The 27,947-nt window shown below is 39.0% G+C and overlaps 5 protein-coding genes across 8 annotated transcripts; 1 reads left to right on the top strand and 4 right to left on the bottom strand.

Annotated features, from left to right (window-relative positions):
* Nucleotides 1-719: 719 nt before the first annotated feature.
* On the bottom strand, nt 720-1,310 carry LOC115483207. Its single transcript, XM_030224471.1, has 2 exons — nt 1,239-1,310; nt 720-1,169 (listed from the first exon to the last, which is right to left on the bottom strand). Exon 2 carries the CDS (start codon nt 1,159-1,161, stop codon nt 844-846), a length of 318 nt encoding a protein of 105 aa, XP_030080331.1. The 5' UTR covers nt 1,162-1,169; nt 1,239-1,310; the 3' UTR covers nt 720-843.
* Nucleotides 1,311-2,127: 817 nt separating this feature from the next.
* Nucleotides 2,128-2,769, top strand: LOC111601160 (protein UXT). The gene has a single exon (XM_023317640.2). It carries the CDS (start codon nt 2,172-2,174, stop codon nt 2,619-2,621), a length of 450 nt encoding a protein of 149 aa, XP_023173408.1. The 5' UTR covers nt 2,128-2,171; the 3' UTR covers nt 2,622-2,769.
* Nucleotides 2,770-2,991: 222 nt separating this feature from the next.
* On the bottom strand, nt 2,992-12,036 carry LOC111601159 (golgin subfamily A member 6-like protein 1). The gene is made up of 12 exons (XM_023317637.2): nt 11,229-12,036; nt 10,793-11,113; nt 10,333-10,491; nt 9,275-9,541; nt 8,975-9,206; nt 8,814-8,914; nt 8,606-8,743; nt 4,068-4,224; nt 3,802-4,007; nt 3,529-3,743; nt 3,199-3,454; nt 2,992-3,138 (listed from the first exon to the last, which is right to left on the bottom strand). Exons 1-12 carry the CDS (start codon nt 11,724-11,726, stop codon nt 2,992-2,994), a joined length of 2,697 nt encoding a protein of 898 aa, XP_023173405.2. The 5' UTR covers nt 11,727-12,036.
* Nucleotides 12,037-14,933: 2,897 nt separating this feature from the next.
* Nucleotides 14,934-21,718, bottom strand: LOC111601153 (cullin-3-A). 4 transcript variants are annotated; one of them, XM_023317628.2, is made up of 11 exons: nt 21,504-21,718; nt 20,572-20,884; nt 18,907-19,290; nt 17,226-17,987; nt 16,982-17,152; nt 16,743-16,913; nt 16,561-16,675; nt 16,343-16,485; nt 16,060-16,283; nt 15,858-15,996; nt 14,934-15,777 (listed from the first exon to the last, which is right to left on the bottom strand). In XM_023317628.2, exons 2-11 carry the CDS (start codon nt 20,629-20,631, stop codon nt 15,625-15,627), a joined length of 2,322 nt encoding a protein of 773 aa, XP_023173396.1. In that variant the 5' UTR covers nt 20,632-20,884; nt 21,504-21,718; the 3' UTR covers nt 14,934-15,624. The 4 variants fall into 4 exon arrangements, with proteins under 4 accessions (XP_023173396.1, XP_023173397.1, XP_023173398.1 ...); XM_023317629.2 differs by lacking the exon at nt 21,504-21,718 and adding an exon at nt 21,232-21,442; XM_023317630.2 differs by lacking the exons at nt 20,572-20,884; nt 21,504-21,718 and adding an exon at nt 19,439-19,504.
* Nucleotides 21,719-23,704: 1,986 nt separating this feature from the next.
* Nucleotides 23,705-24,480, bottom strand: LOC111601190 (rutC family protein UK114). The gene is made up of 3 exons (XM_023317669.2): nt 24,331-24,480; nt 24,032-24,261; nt 23,705-23,909 (listed from the first exon to the last, which is right to left on the bottom strand). The coding sequence occupies exons 1-3, from the start codon at nt 24,393-24,395 to the stop codon at nt 23,788-23,790; spliced, it is 417 nt and encodes a 138-aa protein (XP_023173437.1). The 5' UTR covers nt 24,396-24,480; the 3' UTR covers nt 23,705-23,787.
* Nucleotides 24,481-27,947: the final 3,467 nt, after the last annotated feature.

The raw sequence follows: 27,947 nt of genomic DNA, 5'->3' as shown, positions 1-27,947 counted from the left end.
TTAAGACTAATCGGGCAATGTATATAGATGTATATGCACCTTCTTGATTTCTACCCTCATTTAAACAATGCCAAACAATTTTTGGCAACCAGCCCTTTCCATTAATATTATAATAATATTTGAATTTAATTATTGAAATAAAATATAAAAAAAATAAAATATAAAATATATAAATTAAAATATAAAATATATAAATATAAAGATACATATATAAATATATATATATATATATTTATTTGCCTATACTTAAATTGCTGTATTTATATTTCTTATATTTGAAGTTGTAAATTTATATATTTTATATTTTAATTTTTTTATATTTTATTTTAAGAATTAAAAATTTTTTTATATATATATTTTAATGCTTATATTTAATTGAAAAATATATTTCGTATATTTATACCTATATATATATATATATATATAATTTCTTTCATTTATATATCTTTATTATTTATGTTATATTTATATTCCAAAATTTATATTTATATTTCTTGCATTAAATGAATTGTATAGAATATATTTCGTATATTTATTATTTTATTTCCTTTTATATTTCTTTAATCATATTTATTATTTTATTTCTATTTATATTTCTTAAATTTCTTCATTCTTATTTATAACATTCTTATAAGCTTATTAAACCTTATATCCAACTATTTTCTAAAAATGTATTTCATAGATACATTTTATTATGTTTATTTAAAATAACTATTAAAACAAATTAACAATTAATTGGCTGGCCTTGCAAGTTTCAGAGTGTGAAGTCACCGTTTGAAGCATGTTATAAGGGTGTTTGGGCGTATGGTGTGTGATGTGTGATGTATGATGTACAGATTGCTCTTATTCCTCCATTTCCTCCTCGTCGCCATAGGGGCGATTGTTGTGCATCGCCGACCAGCGTGGGATTCGGAAGAGCGCCCAGGTTGGTATGACCATCATCAGAAGGAGCGGCACCCAGCCGAGCAAAAACTTTTTGGCCGTCGATAAGGGGTAGCGGGGCGGTCCGCATATGGGCGCATGGCGACGCACCTGCTGCATCTGGCCGGCATAGCCAGACCCAACTCCACTTACACAATCCTTGCTCAAAGCTTGACCATTGGACACAGGCGGTCGTTTGATGGGCACCGTCAAAAGATGGCCCAAACGACTAAGACGCATCCTCAGTGCTGCCAACGAAAAATAAAATAAAACAAAATTGAATAAATAATAAAATTTATAAAATTTGAAAAACTTACTAAAGAGTTAAGTAGCTTTTCGGTGCTCAACAAGAATATGTTATGAAGCATCAGTCAACTGAGCACAGGGCCCGGCGCATAGGGTGAAGTCGAAGCCTACTGAGATTTTGCTTATGACAACAGGAAATATTTCACAGGGTTCAAATGCGCAATGCGCAAAGGTTAAGTAAGCATTATAAATGCTAATGAAAGAGTCTCGGTTGCCGTCTGTCGGTGGCTCGGTTTTGTGTCTGTGGCCCGCGGGGGCTTTCTTTATGCCACTTTGATTTGCGCCCAACAATGCTGCAAATAATAAAACAAAGACAAAATAAATATCCAAAAAGACGCTGAGAAATTATTATATTTGCCATTGCGTGCGCAAACAATTGACTTTTTTCGCCTCTCGCGACAGCTATCAGCGGCACGAGCAGAGATCAGTTGATTACATAAAAAACCAGCGAAAATGGAATGCATGAGTCGACCGTAGGGTCGTCCAAATCAGCTGAAAGCCAGATTATGCACAAGTAGGCTTAACTGTCGTTCAACCGCAATTTTCAATAATCAATTTTTACATTTCATATTTAAATAAAGTAACTGAAATGTATTGGTTGTTGTATTGGATAAATCCGGTTCTCCACATATCGATTACATATTTCAAATGTTGCGCGCACACACAACTATCGATATTATCTCACCGCCACATTTAACATACATGCAACATCAGTTGATATGCTCTGTTAACTGTAGTTAAAGGCGACTTCTGCTGTCCTATGGGAATACAGTTAATTTTAATACTTATTATGATACTAACTAGGAGTATTTATTAATTTATCTACTTAACATCGGCAGCAATTAGTTAGACATCAACATTTCTGCAGCTGTTAACTTTTTGGATGCCCACAGTTGCTTAAGCAGCTGTTCTGTTAAGTATCAACAGCGATACAAAACAAAACAATGCACGAAATAGAAGCACATAAAGCGCGTATTACTCGGATCGAGGAATTTATTAATGATGTGCTTAAAGAAGATCTCAAACGTCTTGAGCAGTGTCTCAATCAGTTTAACGAGGAGATCATGGAGTATGTTCAGCTAAAGAACACGTTGCAAACATTTGGCGAGCACATGCCGGACGGCTACAAAACACAGGTTAACATTGGCAGCAACATTTTTATGCAGGCGCGCGTTAAACAAATGGACAAAATACTGGTCAATGTGGGCAAGGAACTGTTTTTGGAGATGAGCATGCCGGAAGCGATAAGCTTCAGTGATGTACGCGTCAAAATTTTAACCAAACAGGCGGACGTAGTGCGAGAGGAGAGTGTGAAGAAGCGCTCACAAATCAAGATGGCGCTGATAGCAATTAGTGAGCGAGAAAAGCTGCTGCAGCAACAGGATGAAAGATAGCGAGGGATATGCTTTGGGCGGGTAGTGTTACAAAACGCTGTGTTTATGCACGTTTACATCGATATCGATATACAAGTTAATCTTTTAAATGTGAATTTATCGACAGTTATAAACTCGATTAAGCGCAAATAGTCAAATGCAATTCGCAAATAATATTAATTTCTATTATTCTTTCTTATCAAAATCAATTTATTTAAAAATTACAACTTTCAATTTACATCTGTTGGCCAAATGTGTGTTAAAATAAAAACGCTTATTAAACAGAATTGTAAAAAGTATGAGTATTATCGTATATGCAATAAACCACAAGTAGAAGAGATGTATTAATAAGATTCTCACTGCATGCTAGATGCTGACTATCATTTTCCGGCTAACACACGTCTGTTTCGGGTTCCAAATGTTCATCGGCTCGCATGGATTTAATTATGGACAAATCCAGCGAATTACTTTTCAGTGCTTGGCACTGTGCAGAGAGGCGCTGTGCCGTACTTGACATAAACCTCAAACGATCACTCATCTGGAAATTGAATTAGAAACTCAGCATAAATATTGTATGTATATTTGCTTTGCCACTCACTTCGTCGTTCTCCGTCCGACCACTGGATACCTCACCGTCTGGTTGCTGTTGGTTAGAAGGATATGTCTCATAGCGGCTATAAAGGCGCCGGTATTCCTCGCACAGACGTTGATTCTCCTCCAGCAATAGGCTGATGTGCTCCTCGGCGCGCTGGATGCATTGACGCATGGCATCATCCGATCGAATCTGTGCATCCTTCCATTTGCGGAACGACTCAATGATCTGTTTCTGCTGCTCATTTACGTTCGTCTGCTGTCTACAGAGAGGGATTTTATACTGTTTAGGCTCGGTTCAAACAACGCTATCGGATCCACCGTACCGCATACATACTTCAGCTTGAGCTGCATCTGTTTACATTCGCTGGCAACGGCGCGCATTTCAAGACGCATATCCTCGTTCGCCTTATACAAACGGTCCAGCAAACTACGTGATTTCTTAAGCTCCTGATCTCGGTATCTCAGCTGATTGCACAACGCTCGATCTTTTCCACTCCACTCGGCGTCCTTCTCCTTCAGGGCAGAGACCTGCTCGCGCAGCATATTCCGCTGGGACCATAAAACGTATTGTGCCAATCAATTTGGCTTAAGTTTTATGCCAACTCACCTCTGTTTTAAGCTCCTCCTGATTCTTCTCCAACAGGCTCAAGCGGTCCTGCAGGCACTGCACATCACGATTCGCTCGACGCAGTTCCTTATGTTGCTTCTCATACATTTCCATCGCTGATTCATTGTTTTTCATTATCTTCTGTCGCTCGTCCTCCTGAGCTTTGAGCAAACTAGCAATTTCCAGAACTTTCTGTGACTGTTCACCTGCAGTTATCAGTTTTCCGATTATATGGCCCACTTCGAATAGTTCATCAAAAAACTTACAATTTTTTTGCTTCAGTGCTACAATTTCATCCTGGAGTCTGTTAGTCTCTTTTAAATCGATATAACCTGTTAGAGTAAAACGCAGTTGCTCGATTTCCTGTTCACGTACCATCAAAGTCTTCCGCAGACTTTCGATTTGGCAAACCAGTCGATCGTTCTGAAATTAATTAATTAAAATAATAAATATAATTAATAAATTAAAATAAAATGTAAATGAAAAAGAGTTTTAAAAGAAGTGAAGTCAATCAATTATGCAGACAGAAGGAAGAATGAAAATTAATTATATTGAGAACTTTTCTATAGAGACCTGAAGTGATTTCAAGGTAAGAGAAAATAAAAATGAAAAATGAGCCACATTTACAGGACAGCAAAAAAGAAAATACTGATAAATATATCAATTGCAGATATTACATATAAGCTTAAAAATAAGAGTGATCCATAAATTAAATAATTAAATAAATTAAATAATTAAATTTTTTATTTTTCCTGAAACAAATATTCCATTAAATATCAAGAAATAAAAAATAATTGCATAAACAAATAAAATTGAAAAAAATTAATAATAAATAATTACGAAACACTAAATAGCTCTTTGGATTACTTAGTTCCTAAGTATTATGATGTGGTACAAAAAAGAAAGGGAAAAAGAGAATTCATATATATTTGGCAAAATTATGAGAATTTTTGGAAAGTATTCTACAAGCGAAAATTATAATGAACCAAATCTATATTATACAGATCGAGTTATATAATATATATATATATATATGTTATATATATTATATTATATTCTATATAATCTTTTTCAAGCTCTAACTTGCAGCTCCAGTTCAATTCGTGGCGGTTCCTCGTTATAAGCCTGCTCCAGTTCCTTGTGCATTTGTGTCTCACTTTGTTGCAGCTGTTGTTGTTGTTGTTGCTGTTGTTGTTGTACATGTTCCGTTAGCTCTTCGAGATCACGCTGAAACTCCTCAATAATGCTCAGATAATTGTCTCTTGTGGCCTGCAACAGCTCCGAATGCGCCTGGCAATGGATCAGCGTGTGCTCCAATTGCTGTCGATGCGGACAATCCTCGCCTGGCTCAGTCTACAATAGGCAATAGACTCTCAAGCTCAATCAACATTCTAAGTTAAAGCATTGCCTGGCTTACCATGTCTAGTCCTGTGTTGACCGATAGAAACAACAATTTCCCTGTGTTTATGTGTCGCTTCGATTGCCTCGATTGCTTGCGGTGTCAAATGGTTTTTTGGGGGCTTTCGTGCAGCTCGCTCAAAATATTTATAAATGCCTTCATTACCATTTCATTTCAGTCCAATAATATTGCTATTAAAACTTTGTCACGGAAATAAAAGCAAATCACATTTCGTACTTGTGGGTGGCAAAGTTTAGGTTTCCAATTCTTTAGCACTTTCGCCTCCAACTCTCGCTTGTCTGGCATCAATAGTTTTTTTTATAGATATGTATTATGATATTGACTGTTTGACACGGATTTTGAGAATGAACTTTCGTGCGTTCGATATGAAATTATATCGTTGAACGCGCTCCACGATTGAATCGGATTGAATGCATGGCTGCGCGCATTTATAACACCTTTAAATGTCGTTCATATGCTCTACTGGGGCCTGACACAGATATTTTACTTAATTTCATGTGAAAATCGATTACGGAAAAGTCTGTTGTGCGGCGAAAGTGTTTAAATCTGAGCTAGTCTTTAATGTTGCAAGTTGTTTGTTAAGGCGTATTAGTTAGGAATATATGAACATATATATGATGGAAAGATATATAGCGATATATTTTATGAAAAAATTTTGAGAGATAAAAAATAGTTTTTATGAAAGCATTTTAAGTGTACTGAATTAGATTTAAATTTTCTGTAAATATTTGAACTGATTTTTGTTAACTTGAACTTGATCAGACATTGAAATAAATAAGAATATGTTCAAACTAATAAAAAATATAGCAAAAATTTAACTTAAAATCTTTTGTGATTAAGATATAGAATTAAATATTAATTTAATGTAAATATGTTATCAATTTTTTTAAAAGTAATGTTAAGTCTGTTTCAGCTTCACGAACTGGCGTATTAAGGAAAGCCAACTGCCAAAGAATATTCATCCTTAACAAAGACAAGCCGAGGGACTTTTTGAGCACTCAAAGGACAGAATAAAGCGATCATCTGCAGGGTAACTTTTGATACCAAAAATCAAAAATTAAATGCAAGATAAACGCCTGAATATTTTGAAATAAAAATAAAGTAATTTTCATTATTTTTTACGCTTTCAATATTACACGCACTATCTAAAAGGCAGCACTCGTATTAATTGCAATTGTCAAGCAAGTCACAGAACAATTTTCAAACTTTGTCAAACTACAATCAGCCCTAACACACACCTGCACTCCGGGACAATTGATATATTAGTAAAGTTTCGTGTTGCTGTTTGTCGTCAATCAGCGCACTTATAAATTTCACCCTGCACACTTTTCGAGCACCTTCATTTGCAGGTATTTCAGCTTTTCAGCTAGCACTTGAAAACAATTTGCACTTTTGGCCAAGTTTGTGATTTTGCTGGCTCAAAGGAGAAACTTTGCTTAATTGCACACGTATCCGTTCGGCATCAGCGAAGCGTCCTTCTCGCTGTCCTGGCACCTGGTAAATATTATCGCCTCGCCCAGACACTTCAGTTCAGTTCGTTGCCAAAGGAGTAAGGACAGAGACGAACAATGTCGAAGTCGTCGTCCTCTTTAAAAGTTGGTGGCGGCAGAGGCGGGTGGCAGTTGCTAGCTCTGTGTCTGTTGCGGGTGCAACTAATTAAGGCACGTAAACTGTTTGTTTTATGTCTTGATTTAGTGAGGCCCGACGAAGTGAAACATTGGCAACACCGCTGTTGATTATTATATTTGCCGATTTCATATTTCACTATTCCGTTGTCGGTTTTCGGTATTCAGTATTCGGATTCGGTTTACTGTTATCCCCCGACAAGCTTGATTTGTTTCACGCGAATAAACAGCAACGTTGACGTTGAGCCCTGGACTACTCCGGCGACTGTTCGGCTGCCTTTGGCTGATAGCTTGCTGTCAGTCTTACTTCTCGCTCGCTCTTTCTCTGTCTCTCTCTCTCTCTCTTTACCCTCCTGCTGCTGTCAGGCTCATCGATATGCATATCAGTGCTCGCTTAGCTCGCGTGTCGATTGTGGGTAAATAAATAACACGAAACCTATTTCTGCTCCTAGCTAATTTAGGGGGCGGGCCCGAGGCGACGGAAGGCAGCTTAACCGCCTTTCAGGGTTCACTCCGATTCCAGTTGAACTCATTGGAGTATCAAGCGGTTTGTATTTGTCCAATGTTAACAATAGAGTAAGTCATTGCTTCGACAGGTTTCAGATTGTTTTTTCATTTTTGTTTTACAAAATATTCAAGTACATAAATCAAACGACGCGAATGGAATGTCGGGAACTGCAGCGGTATATAATGGTATATAAGGATATATATATAACAATGCCAATGCAATTTTATTACATACCTTGGCTGGTGCACATATTTGCAAGCGAGGGCTTTATTTGTAATTATAGTTCTCATTTCAGCTGTGCTTGGAAATAAATCTGCTAATATAAGAGCTCAAAACAAGTGCAACTGATGCCTAATAGTTCAAACTTTCCAAGTTTTTATCTATTTAGATTAAATATTTGTTTATTGCTAGGATTACTTTCATTACAAAATGCGTTTAGTAATATATAGTGATATTTATATACATATTTGGATAGGATTAACTTCGACATACCTTTAAATTATGTAATTTTAAAGCCAACAAAAGTGATTTCTGCAAAATAGTAACCTGGAATACGAACAATATAATATCTACCTAAACTAAGAAATTTAAAGTTGAGAGCACAGCAGCGCAGATCCATTGACGTGAAAACTCATATATTTGTCTGGAAAGGAAGCTGCGCTTGGCTGCATGCATATTAGGCATTTGAAAGAATTATTTTAATAAATCTTAAGTTATCTCCACTGACGTCAACCAAACCAAATTCTGAAGAAGTATTCGTACAGCCCTCGTTTAGCCTACAATTTGCATGTGTAGAGCAAATTCATTATTGCATTTGCATACATAATATATATATATATATATATATATATATATATATATATATATATCCATTCCACGAGAAACAGAAGCAGAAGTGCACTCAGTTTATTGCAACTTTTGGCTTATGGAGTTTTGCTTTTGGCGGGAACTTGATGCATTATTTTTATGGCTGATATATGTCTGTACATTATAGGCAACTTATAGCTAAAGTTGAAAGTCAACTTTTTGCTTATGGTAACAAGTGTAAAAGCTTAACTAAATTAAACTAATTTAAACTAGGCTTCAGCAGCTTCGGGGGGTCCACAAGTTAAGAATTGTTGTTGTTGTAGGTGTTGTTATCGGCTATGTATTGTGGGCAGGTGTTGTGGGCTCGTTGTTGTTGGCCTGAATTTGGCATACGATCATTTGGATAAGAAAGCCTTCGGCCTTTTAAAAATATGCATTACTTACGAATAATTGCAGGTTCTCCTCCTCCTTACTGTTCTCCAGCTCGTTTAACTTCTCATACATTTCCATGATGGCTATACAAAATGGATTCTCTGTAGATTTTTCAGTATAGATTTCCTCATATGACAGATCAGAGCAGCGCTGGCGACAGACACAAGCAGTCTTGCATTAAATTCTATTCATAATTTATATTATTTGTTAATCTTCTTACCAGCTTGGAGAGTAGATCAGCTATTTCTTTCAAGGCTTTGCTATTTTTCGCATTGATTTCTTTCTCAGCTTCGAAAGCGCAGCGGATATTCATAAGCTCAACTAGGCAGATCAAAGATCAATATATATTCTATATAGATGTATATATCTTTTAATACTTACATCGTTGTTGGGCTTCCGCCTGTTGGCACCTGCTGTTCAGCTGCTTGTTGACCTCGTTGATCGTCTTTAATCGCCGACGCAGTCCATCGATTAGCTGATTATCATAATTATCTTCGGATCGCTGAGTGTCGCAGCAAGACGGCACTTCCAGCTCGTCTATATTGCCATCCAATGATCGCAGCTGTGCGCGCAAGTTTTCCAATTCGCCAAGTGTTTCGCTGCGATCAGAGTTCTAAGAAATCGTTTGGAGGTTCTTATAGTGAATGTTCTCGAACTGGGGTCGCATAGCAAATGACCTACAATTCTCTCGAAGATGCAGGAGAGCTGCTTTCGCCTACACTCCATGACCTGAATGTCCTTGGCACTTAAGAGATCCATGAACTCCGTCAGCTCCTTATTGAGCAGGCGCATCAGCTGGTTCGCCTGCTGATCCTTCTCGTTGATGTTGTCAAACAAACAGCTGCTGCAGTCCATCGTATCGAAGACCTCCTCATACTGCTCAACTAGTCTGGACTTGCTGTTCACATCCTGTGTCATATTTGCCATGCAATCTTGTAGTTCCGCCAACTAAACAGCATTCACAGATTATAAATTAACACAAAAATGTATATATTCTAAACTCAAATTTTGTTTAAGTGTTGTGTGTGGATAAAAGATTAAAAAATACTCCCAAAACAAAATATGGCCTCAAATCAATAAATGTCAAATGAAAAGTTGTATATATGGAATATAATTCAAGGCGCAGATCGGGGGGTTCAGAGTATCTGCTAGTCGGCAACAGCCGCAGAAGAGCTTATTTATTTGCAGCGAAACGCTTTGTATAGAAGCCACGAAGGCGATAATGCCTTCCAAGGGCGTGGCAGGTTATTAAGAGATCTGCAGCTTTTTTAGCTTTCTGTTATATAGATATATATATACACTATATCTATATGTTATATATACACCATATAGTAACCATGGCTTACCTTCTGACCAATGGAATAGTTCTATGTTCCCTCTATCTATGTGGAATAACTAAATGTATACATTGAGCGCTTCTAACCTTCGTTCTACAATATCAAGCTCAAATTATGAATTCAATAAATGCAATAGAGAATAATCTTCAAATTGGAAACTAAGCGATCTTCTATTTCAGATATAGAATAGACTTAATTTGGTATTCGCATTTAGCAATCATTTTTAGGCTCAAAACCCTGAAGTCATCTATGGCCAGCTCTTTCAATTCAGTGCTAAGATCAAAATGATCCTCGAGGATCAAGTATTGAAAAACGTAAATCTACAATCAAATTTTGCATCTTTTGTCGAAGCATTGCAGTTGATTACGTACGTAACATAAATTCTTTCGCTGTTTCGCTCACCTGTTGATTGAGCTGCGCTATGCATTGGTCTTTGAGAATGAGCTTCTGCCGCGCCGTTTGGACCACCTCGTCGAGGGTACAAATCTGGGCCTGCAGGCGGCAAACCTCGTCGTGCTTGGCGGCCATCTCATTGGCCAGAGAATTCATGTCTTTGGTTACCTGCAATCAAATAATGCCAATCAGAAGTCAAATACGACGCTTTTAGATAACACGATAAAAGAGAAACTAATTTATTTCAAGTCAATTAAATTCGAACACCAAAGACGAAAGAAAATCAAAAACAAAGTTCAAAACAAACATGGCATGCACTTATCGGCGATTGGATTCACTGAATACAATTCGATCAGAATATTTTACGCGTTGCATCTGGGCTTTAGTAGTCTCGGCCTTCTAGAAGAACACACGATGATATGAATGCTGCCCCTAGCAGGCCCTGTTGATAAGCAAATGGGCAACCTACCTTCTCGGTTTCGCTCTCCGGACGTGTCTGATCCACCTGTATGCCCAATAGCTGATTGACTGTCAACGTTTCCAAGCATATGTCATTCGTGTTCCAGGTGTTGTGATGGAAAGCCTGCTGAACCAGCTTGATAATGGCGCACATATCCTTGCGCAGCTTACGATTCTCATTCTGGGCCTGTTGCTGCTCACCGCGCACCGACTGAAAACAGTTCATGATCTTCTCGTAAGCCTCCACCTCCATGGCGGACATATTGCCAAAGATAATGTAGTTCACATGCAGCAGCAGATCGACCCAATCTTGAAATGTGACCAGACGCAGCTGTGACGATATATTCTATAGTGGGAGCAGTTAGGAAGTCAGTTTCTCGCTGAAGCAGTTCTTCAAGCAAATTATAACTATAGTATTCTATGTAGCACCCTTCTCCAATACCCACCGAATCGCCGCCGCATTGCTCATCCAGGCAGTCGATCTCCTCGAGTCGCTTAAGGAATATGTTATTCAGCTCAAAGTTCATAATGGCCGCATGGCCGCAAATGCTGCGCAGCTTCTGCAGCTGATTGCGATAGTGTTCCGTAGTTATGGGCGTCGATCTGGAATTGTGTTTGTGTTGTTCAACAGTCGTCTCACATCCACCAACCGCCAAGTTGGTCGCAGCAAACTGACTGCATAGGTACGGCAGTTCGTTTTCCACCGATTGTGGCGGCTTTGGTGATTGTGATGGCTGCTGTTCATCCTTTGTCAGCTCTTTAGGCTGCTGCACAGTTTGATTTGCATCTTGTACTCTTGACTGCTGTTCATACTTTTCCTCCTGTTTTTGCTGCTGATGCTGTTCGAATTGGGCCGAGGGTGGAGGGCCGCGCGGCGTAGATGGCGGCGATGTGGACTGACCCATGGTCTCAGCATTCGTGCAGAAAACACGGCGTTCGTTCATCCCGAAACCCCTTTTAGACTCCCAAAACAAGAATGAATAATTTCCGTAACAAGTTGACAAAAACGGATCAAGAATAATGTCAATTTGTTGTTAAATTTTAGCCTAGAATCGCTTGTGTAATTAAGCCAAGTGTTCTAGTCTGGTTCGATTCAAAAAGTGAATGGTGACAGTCTCCAAGGCATTGCTAATGCTGTCTGGGCCTGCTACGATTCGATCCGATTTCGATTCCTAACTCAAATGCAGTTTTCCTCACGGTTAAATCATGCTTCACTCTAAGGTCACTAACTTTACACACGCAACCGTTAAAAAAAAAATAAAAATAAAACACAACAATAACAACAGCGACGCAACAAATGTTAATAAAAATCGGAAAAAATTATATTTATTCGATTCATCTAACGTTCAAGCGAACCTTGGCTGCGACGCGGACGTTGTTGTGGGCAGCGACTGCGACGGCGGCGGCGGCGGCGTCGGCGTCGGCGTGTTCATATCTTTTGTTTGCCGTCTTCTGACGTAGATTTGTTTATTTTCATAAGTATTCTACATATATCAAAAAAGTACATATATATATGTAAATTATTTGTATGTATATATATAAATATATATATATTCTTGTTTTTACGCCCGTTGTTCTGCACACACACACACACGCAAGCACGCGAGCAAATGGTTTCGGCTTTCAGCAGCTTTTAGTTTTGGATACCGTCTCCACTTTTGCTGATGCTGTTGCTGTTGTTAGCTTTTTGCTCCGATCGGTGGTACTTCACAGTTCCAATTCGAATTCTGCGACCGCGTGCTGACCGCTGCGCTTGGTAAACGGACGGCAACTGAGCGAGCGACGCATACACCACAAATATTGTGCGTCTAAAGTGCACACAACTTGCCCGTATGGCAATATCACATGCAGATACCCTGTAATCCAAATGAGTGGGTATGTGAACTTCACAGCGATAAGTGACTGAAAAGAGATGTTACTTTGAGTAGTAACTCAATCTATATATCTATAGCTATATCTCAATCTCTATCACATCCATATCTATACCTATATCTATATCTATATCTATATCTATATCTATATCTATATCTATATCTATATCTATATCTATATCTATATCTATATCTATATCTATATCTATATCTATATCTATATCTATATCTATATCTATATCTATATCTATATCTATATCTATATCTATATCTATATCTATATCTATATCTATATCTATATCTATATCTATATCTATATCTATATCTATATCTATATCTATATCTATATCTATATCTATATCTATATCTATATCTATATCTATAACTCTAACTCAATGACCATCTGTATCGATATCGGAACCTATAAAGATATCCATATCTGTACCTGAATTCAAACATTTATCTGCATCTAAAGCCATTTATAGTCACAAAATTAGTAGAGTACAGGGTACCAATCGGTCGACTATTAATGTCTTAACTTGATTCGTTTTTGTTTAGCAAGGCTCCATTCGAGCGCCTCCAACTGCTGCTCTCTCTCTCCATCGCTTTCGCTCTCTCTCTCTCTGTCTGTCTGTGGCCGCCAAGACACACGCGCTGAGGCTTGGCCTTATCAGTGCGTCAGATCGAATCGAACTCGATCGAATCAAAATCATCATCAGAATCTTAACTGGAATCGGCGCCTCTGTCTTTGTCCCCGTCGCAACGCGTCGCTGGTGTCAGTGTCTCTGTTTACCCAACAACTTAGCGTATTTATTTTCAAAATCAAAATCCCCAAATCACTTCTATTTGCGCAGCTTCGTGCACGCAGGCGGGCGAGACCGAGTCGGGTGGTCGGCACGAAAGTTGTCCAATTTAATTGATAAATAATTATAATTTAGCTATCTATTTGCCAGTTAGATAAGTTTATTTACAACAAAATTTGCTTCGCTTGAAAGTACCCTGTACTCAGCCAAACATTACTAGAAGTTATTCCCTATAAATCCAAGTTGAGCATCTGAAACAGTTGGAAGATATCGATCCAATTTGCGAGCTGTGTACCTATTTAGTTAAGCCAAAAATGCAGCCTTTAAGTACGAAGATAAATCGCAACGAATCGATTTATAGGCTCATACAGAATTCATATTTCAAGCTTTTATTTATTATAATTGTATTGGCTACAGGGTATAAAAACAGTTGAAGCAAAGCATTTACAGCTGGCGAAAATTAGAAACCAACCGAACTAAAAAACACCTGTAATTAACTAGCGCCAACAGTTGATAAGAAATAGCTCAAAAAAGGCATGTTTATAAAATAAATTCCTTTTTCAAGTGTAGACGATATTAAGTTAAGAGCTTCAATTTAAGCTAGCAAACCCCTAGCTGAACTCATTTCCAAAGAAATTAAATAAATATATAACATTTAGTTTTCCTGAATAAAAGCAAATCATGATGAAACGTTTTTAATTTTTGCTACATTCAAGCATCACTTCCTTAGGTTTACTTTAACGTAAATATATAAAGTTGTGTCTATTTTGAATAGATCAGAGAATTGACGGTTTCCTTTAGGTATTCCGCAACAATTCTAGTTAATTGCCCTATTTTACAGTAATTCCACAAATAACACGTACAATGTACATTTTAACGTTCATATACGTTTTATTTATATATATATATATATATATATATATCTTTATATATATAATATATTATTTTTTCCATACATCAGAACAAAAAATTATATACAATTCGTTTAAACGCCTTTTGCTCGTCTGACTTCATGCTTACGCTTATATTTATTTAATGGACTCACATCATTTTGCAGTTAATTTTTCGTATTTTTCTCAATATTTTAAAGAATGAAAAATAACACAGAAGTGTGCATAAATAAAAACTATAGAGAAAAGAAAACACTGCTGAATATATGGGGCTGGTATTGACATGTTTCTTGGCTATACCAACTAAAATAGTAGTAGATAAACAACTTTTATACACCTATATAGTTTTCATAAAGCCTGCTCACGTATACTATGTGCAGTTATTTATATAAAAAATCGATTTAAAAATGTCTTTTTTACTTTTAACTCTGTTCACATGAATCTCAAATATTTAGCGTTTTAAGGTTTAAGTTTAGTGTTGATCTTTCTGTTCTCTTTTCTTTTCAAATGCATTTTTTTGCATTCTTAAAGAGGCGAGAGTTGCGTAAAAATGTACATGAAACGCTCACTAAATTTATTATTCATTTAGAAATTTATTATTTTAGCTATATTTATACTGCTGCTTAGAATTAAGTTTTGCATTATGCATTAATTCTTAAGTTTGCTTCGCTTACGCTTCTCCATCCAAGCTGTGTGTGTGTGTGGGCTTATTGCTATACATATTGTTGTTGCTAAATTGTAAACGTGTGTTGGCGCTTGTTTTGTGCCTCAAAACAGAATTAACATAGTGTGAGCGTGAGTGTGAGTGCGAGTGTATGTGTGCATGTGTGTGTCTGCATATATGTGTGTGTGTGTGTGTTTGGTGTGCAGATGAAAAATCGTGTAAAATAAATTGCAAAAAATTTAGAGAATAGTCGAAATTATATTATGGATAGCAATGGCATGAGAGAGAGAAAGAAGGAGAGCTGCATAACCATCTATAGATTAGCAATAACTGTTCAATTTTGAATGTCAGGCTTACAAATTTCGCACTTGTCTATTCTATTTAACATCTTGGTCAAAATATATGATTCCAGTTTGGATGCTCGTGGTTGCATTGGCGCTTAATTGAAGTTGTTGATAGTTGTGTTACCGATTAATTGCGAATTGATAAAAGTTGAAAATGAGGGAGAGGAGGTTGTTGTGGGGGTTAGATGGAGAGGGATTTGAGGAGAGATGGGGCAGTTGCTCGTGTATAGTTGGCATTCGATTGCAAAATGATGAGTATGTGGACACTCTTTAAGCCAAGTAGATGTACACTTTGCGATCCTCTGGCGTTCGCGCCAGATATTCACGCTCGATAAGACCTTCAATGCGCTTTTTGATGAACACGGGCGAAGGCAAGAAGCGTGATTTTAACTGCGACGTTACGTCGGAGACAAGCAGATTGTGCTAAAAATATTACAAAAAAAAAGATTATAAGTTGAGATTAATTGTTAGGAAACAAATAATTTTGTGATTATATGATTTACCGCCATGCGTTTGCGCGCCTTCATAATCCTCACAATCGCCGCCTCGATTTCATGCTTGCGATCTTCATCCACCTTGCCACGCGTCTCCTTGCGTTCCGGCTCTGATTCACCCTTGGCAGCAACGGTTTGGATCTTTACCCTGCACGAGTTCAAGTCAAAATTATAAAACCTCATCTCTCGTCATTGAAATGAGAATACTCACCTGTGGAACTTGGAGACAAATGCATCGTTCACATAAAACTCGTCCGAGGGCTCAATGTCCTTTGTTTTCGTTTTAGAGTTGCGTACTAGCAATCGCTGTGCAGGCTTGCCCATTGACAAAGATTGCAGTGCACGGACCAACTCACGCTCGGGTATATCCGTCTCTTGGTGTATGTCATCATAGGTCAGTACATCCCGATTGTTAAACAACAACAAAACGCACATCTACATATCATAATAGAGATTATATGCTAACTATATATTAAGCTGAAGTAATTTCTCACCTGATAGGTGGACACTTGTAATATATGCTTGCGTGTTGTAGTGGGCACAGCACAGCCACTTGAACTTGAGCTTGGCCCGTCCTTGTCCTTGTCGCTGTCATTCGCTTTGCGGCCATAGAAAACGGCGTTGATGTAGGCAGTGCCTGTAGCAATTCAATAAAAATAACAAGCCGTTAGCAGAAATTGCTCAGGTGCTATTTAGAATGATGCTAACATACCCATCTGCGGCTGTAATGTCAGCTGCCGACCCGAGTGCTTGTCCAGGTAGAATTTCTTAAACACCTCAAAGGCCTCGCGCGGTGCTGAGGGTATGTTGCAATTGGGCGTTGCCGTCTATAAATAGAGTATTGAATATTATAGAAGGGAATATTATATAAGTGAAGGGGAGTTGTATAATAACCTGTGTGGGCCAAAAACCGGTGGTCAAAATGCGCACCGTCAGCTCCACGCCGCTCAATGACAAACTGTTATTATTTACATAGCTTTTAAATTCATCCATAATCGTATTGGACACGGACATATCCTTGAACATGCCCTCCAGTTTTGATGTAAATTGACAGCCACATTCAGTCTGTAACAGTTAAGAGGAAAGCAGATTAGAGAAAGCTTTGAAAATCGAATTCAATTTATAATAATTGCCTTTAGTTTGGATATCATATTCTTCTCAAAGTCATCGGAGACCGATTTGTTGAGCAGCAAACGTTTAGCCAAATGCGTCTTGTAGTAGCGCTCAAAGACATCCTTTTCAAGTAGGAATCTGAAGAGAACCATCGTTTTATCCAGAATGGTTTCGATTTCTTGCTCACTCATCTGCGAAATAAATCATTTTATATAATATATAATAAATATATATAGATATATATCAATTTTAGCGTTTACTTACGCCCTTGCCACCCTTTTTCAGTTTGTCGTCGATGAAGAGCGACAGATACTCGGGCGATTTGTTATTTAGATTGAGAAAATGCTCAAAATCAGCAGAGATGACATTCTTAAAGAGCCGATCATTGCTAAATGAGTGCAGCAAAAATTGATCAAATCGATCCTTGAGATCGAGCAAATTTTGCACAAATGTAATTGGATTTGTGTTGCCATTCTCCTCCTCTTTGACCAGCATGCTGCCTTGTTCGCGCAGATAAGCAGACATTGTGTCGGCAATCACTTTGAGGCCCTCCTCCTTTAGACGCGAAAACAATTTATATGTGCATGCTAAATCCTCGGTTTTAGAGTTCTTAATCATGTGGACCACGCCCGAATTCTCCATTTCGACAATGGTGCGCATGTGTTTTTTAATTAGCTCCTCTTCAACGACACGCACAATGCGCGGCTCCGTATCCTTGTCTAAATAAAGCGCCGCACGTGACGATTCTTCGGTGATGCGCGCCTCAACTTTCTTGATATAAACGCCAGCGTTGTTCTCCGCAAGAAAGTTCTGCGATTCGAATTTGTAAAAGGCAGCCGACTGTGACAGGAAAGGCTTCTCAAAGTCCTCCTCGTAAACGGTTCGCGAATTGATTCCCAACGTTATGAGCATCGTGCAGGCATTTTTGATCGCCAAATGGTTGATCGGCTCACCGTGGCGCTCCTCCATAACCATGCCCAGCAGCCTCTCTCGTAGCGCTTTCTGAATTTCCGGAAAGCGAACGACCTGCAGAAACAACAAATAAGGAATTATAAATGTGATTCTATAATTTTTAATCATTTAAAACTTAAATAAGCTCATTCCAGTTTTTGTGTGTAATAATAACAATAATAATAATAATAATAATAATAATAATAATAATAATAAAAATAATAATATATAACAATAATAAGTAATAAATTTATCAATACGTATTTCATCTAAAAAAAACTTAGATTCCAATATATTAAGTTGATAATATATCTATAACTATTAAGAAATTCATCAATTCATTTTAATACATCTAGTTTCAGATATATACATACATATGCATATATATTTCTGAGAAATAATTCTATAAAAATCTTTAATATAACTGAGGCATCTAAATAGTTGTTACATATATTTAAAAAATCTATTTATATGCTATTGATGTATTGTATATGAACGTATTGACAGCTAAAATATATATACTTTCTATATATAGTGACTGAGAATTTTAATCTAAAGAATCAAAATCAAAGAGCATCAATTTGACTCAATTTGACTGTCTATGCTAAATATATTATCTATCATTTTTAAGCAACAAGATAGCAGTTATTTAAAGCAACAATTGTTTATATTATATAATATAATTTGCGTCATTTATTTTTTAAAAGTATTTTTAAATGAAAATTTGAAAATTGTTCTTTTCGAAATTTATAGTTGTATAAAAGTTGTTAAATATAATTTAAAATTTGCTGCACATTTGGACGCTAACTACTTCTATTTTATGTTCCCTAAAAGTTTCCTCATTTATCTTTGTTAGATAATTTGCAAATTTCTCTTCAAATCTAAAATAGATTATGAAAATGAATTAATGTAACTAAACTTAATAAATGTGGAATATTCGCAATTATCTTATTAAAGACAAATGAAATTTAAGGTTTACGACTTAACGACTCACCTGATCCCTGAATAAGTTAAGACCCAAATTATAGACATTATCCAAGCCGCGTTGCTGCACATAGACCCGATCCATGTACATGAGTATGTCGCGTATCATGACCATGGAGGTCTGATGATCGGTCCAGGCTTCATTCAATTTTGGCAGAAAATTGCTATGCAAACGCTCGAGCACCTCCTGCCGAACCTTTTGCTCCAGATGCTTCGAGACGACATCGCTCAGTCCATGGTACAGACGATTGCCATGCTTGTGGAGCACCATATTGTACGCATTGCGATACAGCTGCTCAAAGGACAGGCCAGAATTGTTCTTCTTCTGTATCTCCTGTATAGCATTTTTCAGTGTGGCCCATATGTCCTCCACGTACTTCTCATCCATGGAGGCCTGTAAATGACGGGAAAAAGACGAATAAATTAGAATTCAACTGAATGCTAAAAGTTTTGCTTATTATCTTATATGTTTGGCAGATTGTATGGGGGGCTAACATTGAATGCGCGACGTTTATACTCGGGCAGCCACAATGGATACTTGCGTCCAATTTCACGCATTTGTGTGGCACCGGCACAGGCACCGGCTCCGACTGGCTGCATAGCTGTTGTCGATCTTACGGAGTGTTCACCGTGTGCTGCCACACTGCCCAATGCTGTAAACGTGTGAATGCTAGGTGCAGCGCGTGTCGAGCCACGTATCTGTTGCTGTTGCTGCTGCTGCGGCGGCTGTTGCTGCTGCTGCGGCTGCTGCTGTGGGTGCGGCACATTGAGGGGCACGTTCGCGTGCTGAATGCGTGGGTGCTGCTGCTGCCCCAGGGCATTGCGTGTATTGCGGGAGCGATGATTGAAATTATTTGAGCCAGCTACAATTCGTGAATGCGATGATGGTGGTGGTGGTACGGGTGATGGGTAATAGTGTGATTGGGTAGGGTTATTCAGATTGTTTGGCTGATTGTTGGACGGTGGCGGTGGCTGCGGCGCTGCGGCACCAAAGAGACCGATCCTCGGATCGTGACTGTACATCGGAGGAGGCAAACGCGCGCCGCCGGCTCCACTATGGGAACCAAGCGCGCGCTCCCAGCTATAGCGATGCTCCCCAATTATGTAGTAGGACTGAGACGTTGCCAGCAGCTGCTCAGGCTGTTGCTCCTGTTGACCTCGGGCAATTTGTTGGCGTTGGCCCGCTGGTGCCGTAAGCGAGCGGCTGCCGTTTGTAGGCCTTATTGACATCCGCCAGTTGACGCTAGCGTCCCACAATTGTCCAAATGACGTCGTCTGCGCTCGTCATCAATGCGTTTCCGGTACTCTGGCGGCTCTGCTTCTGCGTATGTGTGTGTGTGTTGGAAAACAACAACAATTTGTCGAAACTAAGTTGAGATTGAAAGTAACTTAAAAACTAAAATGTGATGAAGCTTTTTCATCAATTTCAACCCTGACAGAACTTTGTCGAAACAGTGTTAGGCAGCGTTGATCAGCCTGCTGAGCCAGCGCCCAGTGAGGGTGAAGGCCGGCCATATAAACAGAAACACACACGCACACACACACTAAGTGAGAGTGCGAAAGCGTACGTATGTCTGCGAGTGTGTGAGAGAGGCAGATCAGTAGTATCTACGTATATCTTATCGCTTGCAATGTTTCTGCTAGCTCATGCTCATACCGGCTGTTTTCGACTTACCGGGAAGGCGCGTATGCGCATTTTGCCCTCCTTCTTTTGTGGATTTCCTCTTAGATTCATGTTTTCTATGCGTTTTCGACACTGTTCTTCCTTCTCCTCCTCCTCCTCCACTTTACCAGCACGCTGGTACGCTCTCCTGCTGCGGTGCGGCGACGGCAGCGCCAGCGGCAGCGCTATTAATTCACCAACGCTAACTCTGCGAACGGCGTTTCTTGTGTTGCTCTTGTTCTTGTAAACAAACGGTTACGTCGTCGCCGTCGTTGTCGTTGCAGTTGTTGTCTTTGTACTGATGGGCTTTGTGGGCGGCGTGTGGCTATAAAGGAGTGCACAAAAGACAGAAGAAATAATACGAACGGATCAGTTGAATTTCTGCTTGTTTTTTGTTTTGTTTATTTTTTTCATTTGCACTGCAATTGCAAGTCAGCAGGCAACTACTGCGACTGCGGCCTACGTTTTTTTTTGTCACAGAAATCGCTGTCTCTCCTCTCTCTCTGCCGTTGTTTCCTCTTCATACTCTCTCGGACTTTCATTGTCGCAGTGAAGATCTTTCATGTTGCTTTCAGAAATTCAACGACTTTGTTACATAGACTCGCATGTACTCACACACACAGAGAGATGTAGGCAGGCACATAAAGAGAAATGTAAAAAAGAAAAACTCACACGGGGCGCTACAAATCGTTGTTTTGTACTGCATGAAACCAATAATAGTTGGCAACAATTGGTATTATAATAATGAAACACTGACGAGCGAGCACCGTATCAAATAATATTCACTGGGGTAACTTTATGTATTTTGTTGTTTCGAAAAAAAATTTTAGTTGCTTTTTGCTATTTTACTTTTTCATGCAAAGCAAAGAGACCAAGTGCGTTTGTGTATGCGTGTGTTTTTTGCTGTCTGTGTGTGTGTGCTGCTTCTTGTTGTTGTGTTGTACCTTTTTTTTGCCAAAGCGGCGTTCACTTTGTTTTTAACGAATTATCGCTGGATTGTTGTTTGTCACTTGCTTATCGTTGTTACCGCAATTTGTTCTTAATTATATTGCGGCTTGTTAAGTTATCATGCATTGCAATTTATATTGATTATATGTAGTTCATATGAGAAATTCGGCTGTTGTGTTGTTATGCTCTAATTTTGCCATTCCGACATATCGATAGGAGATAGTTAGGTGCTATTTACAGACAGACCAGTTCTACACATCCAACAGAGCAGTGTTGTATGTAAAATATCGATAAGTAATAAGCGCCACAATTTTTATTGTTTAACAATTAACAACTTACCAATATTTTATATTGAGGGTAGGGTTATTAATAATTTAAAACTAAATTAGAGCCGTCTTAGGTAATAAAGATTAATAATGTCAATATTGACATAAGCAAATAATCAACAGCTGTTGCAAAAGTGCTGACAGCATGCAGGATTGCTGCTAACCTTAGCAGAGACTGCAAGAATAATCGACTTTTAAGATATATCGATAGTATATAATTTATTTTGCGCCCCCAAACGTATGCTAAATTTAAAAAGGCGCGCCCAAACTTGAAGTTCAAATATAACTAAATAATATGCTTGAATAAAATTGAAATACAAACATACACTTACCAGAACAAGTGAAAGCTCGCCATGTGCACCAACTAATTAGTAATGTGTCAACTGTTTTTTACGTCGCATAATATATTAATTATGATAACTTGCAACTGCTTGGTAAAATAATGTAATTTGATACTTTTGGGTGTCTGCTACCGCATGCAGCTTGTTTAATTAGCAGTTGCTCGATCAAAGGCATATAGCTGATAAGCAAATTGCCAAAGAATTTACAACAACAATTTCGAATATTCAAAATTGTTTTTATTTTTTATTTTTTTTTGCAATTTTCCTGTAACCCAGTCGCAATTGGCGTCTGTCTGACTTGTCGCCTTGGCCCGTGCGTGTAAATTATGCGCACTTTCACCGCGTTGGTGTTGCCAATGGCGTCCCTTTGGCTTCGTTTGTCGCCTGTGCGTCGAAATTAATTAGCTGCACTTCATAGCGAGGCAAAGCGACTGCCACGGCGCACAGCAACAGCAACAGCAACAGCGACGCGACAGCGTAGGTGTTTATGTCAAATGTCTGGGCAGATGGAGCACAGCAGGGAGCAGGCAGGCAGCGGGTCATCACTTGTTGCAGTTTGTTGTCATCAATTTATGCGTATTTATTACAATATTTATGCATGTAAATTGTGATGTGCCACGAATTAATTACACGCCAACCAAATCAACATGAATGTTGCCAGCGCTGCGGGTGCTAAACATGTTGCCAGCTCTTCAAAGCAAATGAAAAAAAAACAACGAAAAACCAAAACATAAAAAGAGAGATACAAATAAATTGCGATAATCGTGCATCAGTGCAGCATTCATATTCACACCAGTGCATATAACAACAACAAGACAGCAGCTTGCAACAAGGTTAATAAATCATGCAACAGCGTCGAGTGGCAGACAAATTCACTAAAAATTCATTTCAATGAGAAAAAATCAAAACAAATGCTAAACAAAACGAAGCTGAGAGCCAAAAATGGCATTGCCCAAAAGGCAGCAGCCGCATCAATGTGGAGCAGGCACCAGTAAGGCAAGTTGCAACGGCATGAGGCAAGCGGCAGGCAAGTTGTCGGCATTATGAATAACTTTTAAATCTGAATGTGAAATAAACGCTTTGTCTAAGCGGCTGGCTAACCGGCTACCGTTAGCAACATTGCCAAAAAGTTGTGCCGCATGTTGCCAATGATTTATGCAGCAACATTTGATGAAATATAATACAAAAGGCGCACAGCAGCCGCAGCTGAACAACAACAACAACAACTAAAAGATTATAAAAACAAAGATAAATTGCCGCCGCTGCAAACTGTAAACTATATAAGGCTTAAATGCAAAGTTGTTGTCTGTTTTTTGTTATTTTTTTTACATAAGACTGCGATTAGCTACGCCTGCGCACGCAGCAACATTATTGCTGTGGCAACAATTGTTGCAAGTGCCGCTAGCAACTAACAACATGTGTCCAAAGTGTTGCTGCTCTCGTTCGATGCCTACATTTATCGTGACACGCTGCTTGTGCACGCTGTCATCGCTAAGACTGATAGCAGCAAGTTGTAAAATAACATTTTTGTTGTTTGTTTTATTTGCTTTTATTATTTTGTTATTTCTTGTGTGTGTGTTGAGTCCGGGTCAAAGTTTGGCGTTCTTTAATTGCTATTCGCTTTGAACTGTGCGCACGGCGCCTGTCATGGCGATGCACTCGATCTCGACCAGAGCGTCCATCGGCAGTTTGGCCACCTGGAAGCAGCTGCGTGCCGGAAAGTCCTTGTTGAAAACTGTAATCGCAAAATGTTATCGATGTTATTGCTCTTGTTGCCATTGCCAATTGGAAGATTGATAAGGCGGCAGATGCCTGGCTGGCTTATCGGCTAAATAATAAAGCTGATGGAATGCTCACCTCGTTTGTACACCTCGTTGACCGCACCAAAGTCATTCAGGTCTTTGAGAAAAACTGTATTCTTGATCACCTTATCGATGCCCGAATCGGCTGCCTTTAGCACTGCCTCCAGATTTTGCAGCGCCATCTCTGTTTGCTCAGTGGCGCCACCTGGCACCAGTTTCATAGTTGTCTTGTCCAAGCCCAAACAGCCGGAGACATAAACAGTGCGATCGGCTACAACAGCTTGACTGCAACAACAAATACATGATTGACAGTTCGCTCTCTCTCTCGTTCGTTGTTTGCTCTCATTCACTTACTTGTATGGAGCCACCGGCTTGGCTGCATTTGCAGTGCTAATCAGTTTACGCACAAGTGTTGCCATTACGTTTGCTTTTCTTTAATTACAATTATTAGCGACAAGTTTTCTGCACTGTGCACCTGTTGCGGCTGCCGAAAGTTGACTGGACGTTCAGCGATTGCTTTATATCGCTAGACATGGCGAGCGCCTGTCAAACTGTTATCAGCGCAAGCTTTTTGCTGACTCTCCCTCTCACGAGCGCGCTCTCTCGCTTGCTTGCCTTTGTGCTGTACGCACTTTGCAGCGCTAACATCAGTTTCGTTTCTAGACTCTCCGCTCATATTGCCCCCTCGCTCAGTTGAGTAGGCTCTTCTGCTTTGCGTAAGTTAACAGTGGTGTTAGTGCTGAAGATGAATTTGTTCTGTACGCTCTTATATTCACTGCTATTATTAGCTAGGCTTAAGAGAGTGCTGTTATATTCGTTAATCTAATTGGTTTATGGCTTATCGAAATCGCTGTCACAATGTCTTATTAGAACTCAATAGGAAACGATTAACCAACTGGCTTCCAGTGCTTAAAAACTATTTTGACTGACACTATACGAACTATCCTGTAGGTCTCATTAGTCTAGTTGGAGTAAGCTTTCGCAAGCTGAGCAATGTTAAATCTGTGTTATCTCCAGCCAATTGGGTCGCAGCCAGATCGCTTTCTCTAAGCGACCAATATTTGATTTAATGCATGCCACGTCACCTCGCCACGCCCACAGCGCCCCAGCTAATTATTTATTATATTTGGCAATTGCTGTCTGTCAGTCGCTGTCAGTAAGGCAAAAAAATACAACAACACAAAGCACCGTTGCAGCAGAATTTCTACACGCATGCCACAATCAAAAAGTCAAGTCTCGAGCTCTGTAATTATTATAGGGGAATCTTTCTCTGCCTCTACCTCGCTCTCGCCCTCTCCTCTCTCGGCCTCTCTGTGGTTAGGGTCTTAATCTGCCTGAGTCTGGGCGCAGTTTGCTCAGTTGGGCAGGCGTAGGTGCAACGCAGAGCACACAGAACACGCCCTCGAAAAACGCCTGCCCTCAAAAATGAACAAAAAAAAGGAGAAGGAGAAGAAGAAGAGATTGATTGCAGTCGCTTTGTTGTCTTCATGCAGCCCACGAAGATGCATGAAGAAAATTTCGTTGCCTTTGGCCCTGCGGCGTTTTAATGTCGCATTTTAGCGCATTAATTACTTTATGATCCACTTTATGCCCATAAAAAATGCGCAAAAATAAATAACATCAAAAATCGGGGGGAAAAGAGCAGAGAAAACGATCTGAAAAAGCAATTTTCGAAACATCCTTCGTGGGTGTCGACTCCCAGCCCAAATAAACTTTGACTCAGTTCTACATTCTGATATTAATTAGCCCAAGCAAGCAAATTGATTTATACGCATTCATATATATATATATATATATATATATGTATATACATATGTGTGTGTAATCTGCAGATATCGCATGCCACATAATGATAGCCTGTGGCATTCGCAAACAATTTACATTAAATGCTTTCATAAATAAAGCTCCAAATAAGCCACAGTACCACAAGCTGGCTATAAAGTATATAATTAACATCGAAGCCAAGTAACAAATGGCCAGCCCAGTACTATGGGCTTTGGCCATTAAATATTATTATTAAGTGTGATATTTTAAAATATACAAGAATCTGTTATACAGAGCTCTGTTATATTTAAGGCTCCACCCTGTTACACTTTAATCTGTTATACTTTAGTGTGATGTTAAATCTGTGTTGCTTACATCTGTTAAAACTGTATCTGTTATATTGAAATCTTAAATCTGTTATAAGTGAGTCAGTTATCCCAAGAACTGTTATACTACGCCTAAATACTTAAGGCTCTTGCCTTATGCTAAAATTCAAATTGGAATATTTCGATTTTTTACCAATATAAAAGATTTCTGACCCACTGTGCCACAGTGTGGAAGCTGCACATTAAGAAAAGGGCCAAGAAGCAGTAGAAGAAGAAGAGAACAATTGCAGAACAAGTTGCAAGTTGCTAGTGGCAAGTGGCAAGTGGCAGGCAACATCCGAGAAGCAGCTCAATATTTATGCAACTTGTTTGTCAGACTTTTCTTGCAACTTTCCCTTTTCATTTTCCATCTGACGTGCCGCGTCGGATGCTCCAATTTTTTATTGCCTCAAATAACTTTATTTGTTTAAGGGGCAAGCTGAGAGGGAGCAGGTGAGGGTGCTGAGGTGGAGGCATTATTAAAGCGCCGCAAGCAGCGACGCTGCTGCAGCTGCCACAGCAGAAGGCAGCGGCAACAGTTGCTGCCACAGCCGCTTGGCTGCTTCACTCGTAAATCGCAGCCTTCTGCTCGTCCACTATAATTTGCATGCGATTTTTATGGCTAGGCGATTTGTTGGCTAAATTATTTGATTTTAATTTGCTGCGTAATTGTTGGCTGTATTATGACAGCAGCCGCAGCAGCAGCAGCTCAATTACTTGCCTATTAGCACTTGAATTTATGTTTATGGCTTCATACAGACGCAGCCCAAAGGCTCAGAACTGACATGGAATGCAAGTTGCATAGCTTACGCCTGGCAATTCAAGGACAAGCAATTTGTAATCTATATTTTTTGAACTTTTATAGATTAAGAATTCACACTTTAGCTCTTACCGAGTTTCAATTGGAATACAATTCCAACTGCAGCACTCTAATAAGCAACATCGTTTAACTCCAATTGGCACAAGCAACATCATTTGTTTTTGTCTTCCATCATTCTAATTAGCAGCGCTAGACGCTCTTTCGATGTAGTCTGCTTTGCTCTCAATCGACTATTGTCCTCACTGTCTCTCTCTTGCAGTTGCTCGTCAAATATTGAAAAGATGTGCTGCAGCTTACAGCTTTAGAGCCACTGGTCTCTTGCTGTCTGTTATTACGCTATTGACAGTTTCGTTTCGCTCTCTTCTGCAACTCTCCTACGCCTGTGGCTGTTAAAGCTTGAGAGTCACAGCGTTCAGCTTAGACGGACTGACACTGTTAATAGCAGCTAACATTTGACTGTAAAGATGCTTTTTAACAGCTGCTGTAGTGCGCCTGTTTGCTTACAGTTTCTGTAAGTTGTCTGTAATCACTTTAGAAATAAATTGAATAAATGAAAAGTAAAACTTACAATAAAATAAGAACTAATATTAGAGTAATAAGTAATTTTTTTAAATTTAAATTTAAAAAATGAAAGAATTTGGATGCAAAAAGGAAATTTTAGTTATATCAGTTTGCAGTCTACGATCTATGCAACTTGCAACATGTTTATGCAACATTTCATGTATCTAATTTTTGGTGTTTCCTGCTGCTGTTGCATTCGCTGCTACTGCCAATGCAAAGAAGGCGCCTCTTAGCAAACAACAATCAATAAACCTCGCATTTTCAGTGCTCAGCCACGCCCAGCTGTTGCCAACTGTACACCAATATGGATGTGTGTCTGCCACAAATTTGCCCCTGCCAATAATTCAATTAACATGGACCGTGGTCGCAGCAGAAGAGACCTGCAACACCCGAGTGCAGCAGGGCCCGCAGGCGGCAGGCTCGAGCGCAGCCAGGGCCAAAAAATATCAACAACACATTTA

The sequence above is a fragment of the Drosophila hydei genome, unplaced genomic scaffold, assembly GCF_003285905.1.
Source record: "Drosophila hydei strain 15085-1641.00,03,60 unplaced genomic scaffold, DhydRS2 tig00008114-arrow-pilon, whole genome shotgun sequence".
Classification (NCBI taxonomy): domain Eukaryota; kingdom Metazoa; phylum Arthropoda; class Insecta; order Diptera; family Drosophilidae; genus Drosophila; species Drosophila hydei.
The sequence above is the reverse complement of the archived record's forward strand: the minus strand, read 5'-3'. Positions and strand labels throughout refer to the sequence as shown.

Bases quoted from the DNA above. Each gene is read 5' to 3' on its own strand.
- LOC111601160 (XM_023317640.2), top strand. From the start codon at position 2,172: ATGCACGAAATAGAAGCACATAAAGCGCGTATTACTCGGATCGAGGAA.
- LOC111601153 (XM_023317627.2), bottom strand. From the start codon at position 20,126: ATGTCAATAAGGCCTACAAACGGCAGCCGCTCGCTTACGGCACCAGCG. The intron at 16,486-16,560 runs GTATGTTAGCAT...GAATTGCTACAG, and splicing joins GACATTACAGCCGCAGATGG to GCACTGCCTACATCAACGCC. The intron at 15,778-15,857 runs GTAAATCATATA...TAATATTTTTAG, and splicing joins AGGCGCGCAAACGCATGGCG to CACAATCTGCTTGTCTCCGA.
- LOC111601159 (XM_023317637.2), bottom strand. From the start codon at position 11,726: ATGAACGAACGCCGTGTTTTCTGCACGAATGCTGAGACCATGGGTCAG. The intron at 11,114-11,228 runs GTGGGTATTGGA...ATATCGTCACAG, and splicing joins AGCAATGCGGCGGCGATTCG to CTGCGTCTGGTCACATTTCA. The intron at 3,139-3,198 runs GTGAGTGGCAAA...TTCAATTTCCAG, and splicing joins GTCGGACGGAGAACGACGAA to ATGAGTGATCGTTTGAGGTT.
- LOC111601190 (XM_023317669.2), bottom strand. From the start codon at position 24,395: ATGGCAACACTTGTGCGTAAACTGATTAGCACTGCAAATGCAGCCAAG. The intron at 24,262-24,330 runs GTAAGTGAATGA...TTGTTGTTGCAG, and splicing joins AAGCCGGTGGCTCCATACAA to TCAAGCTGTTGTAGCCGATC. The intron at 23,910-24,031 runs GTGAGCATTCCA...TTGCGATTACAG, and splicing joins CAACGAGGTGTACAAACGAG to TTTTCAACAAGGACTTTCCG.
- LOC115483207 (XM_030224471.1), bottom strand. From the start codon at position 1,161: ATGCGTCTTAGTCGTTTGGGCCATCTTTTGACGGTGCCCATCAAACGA.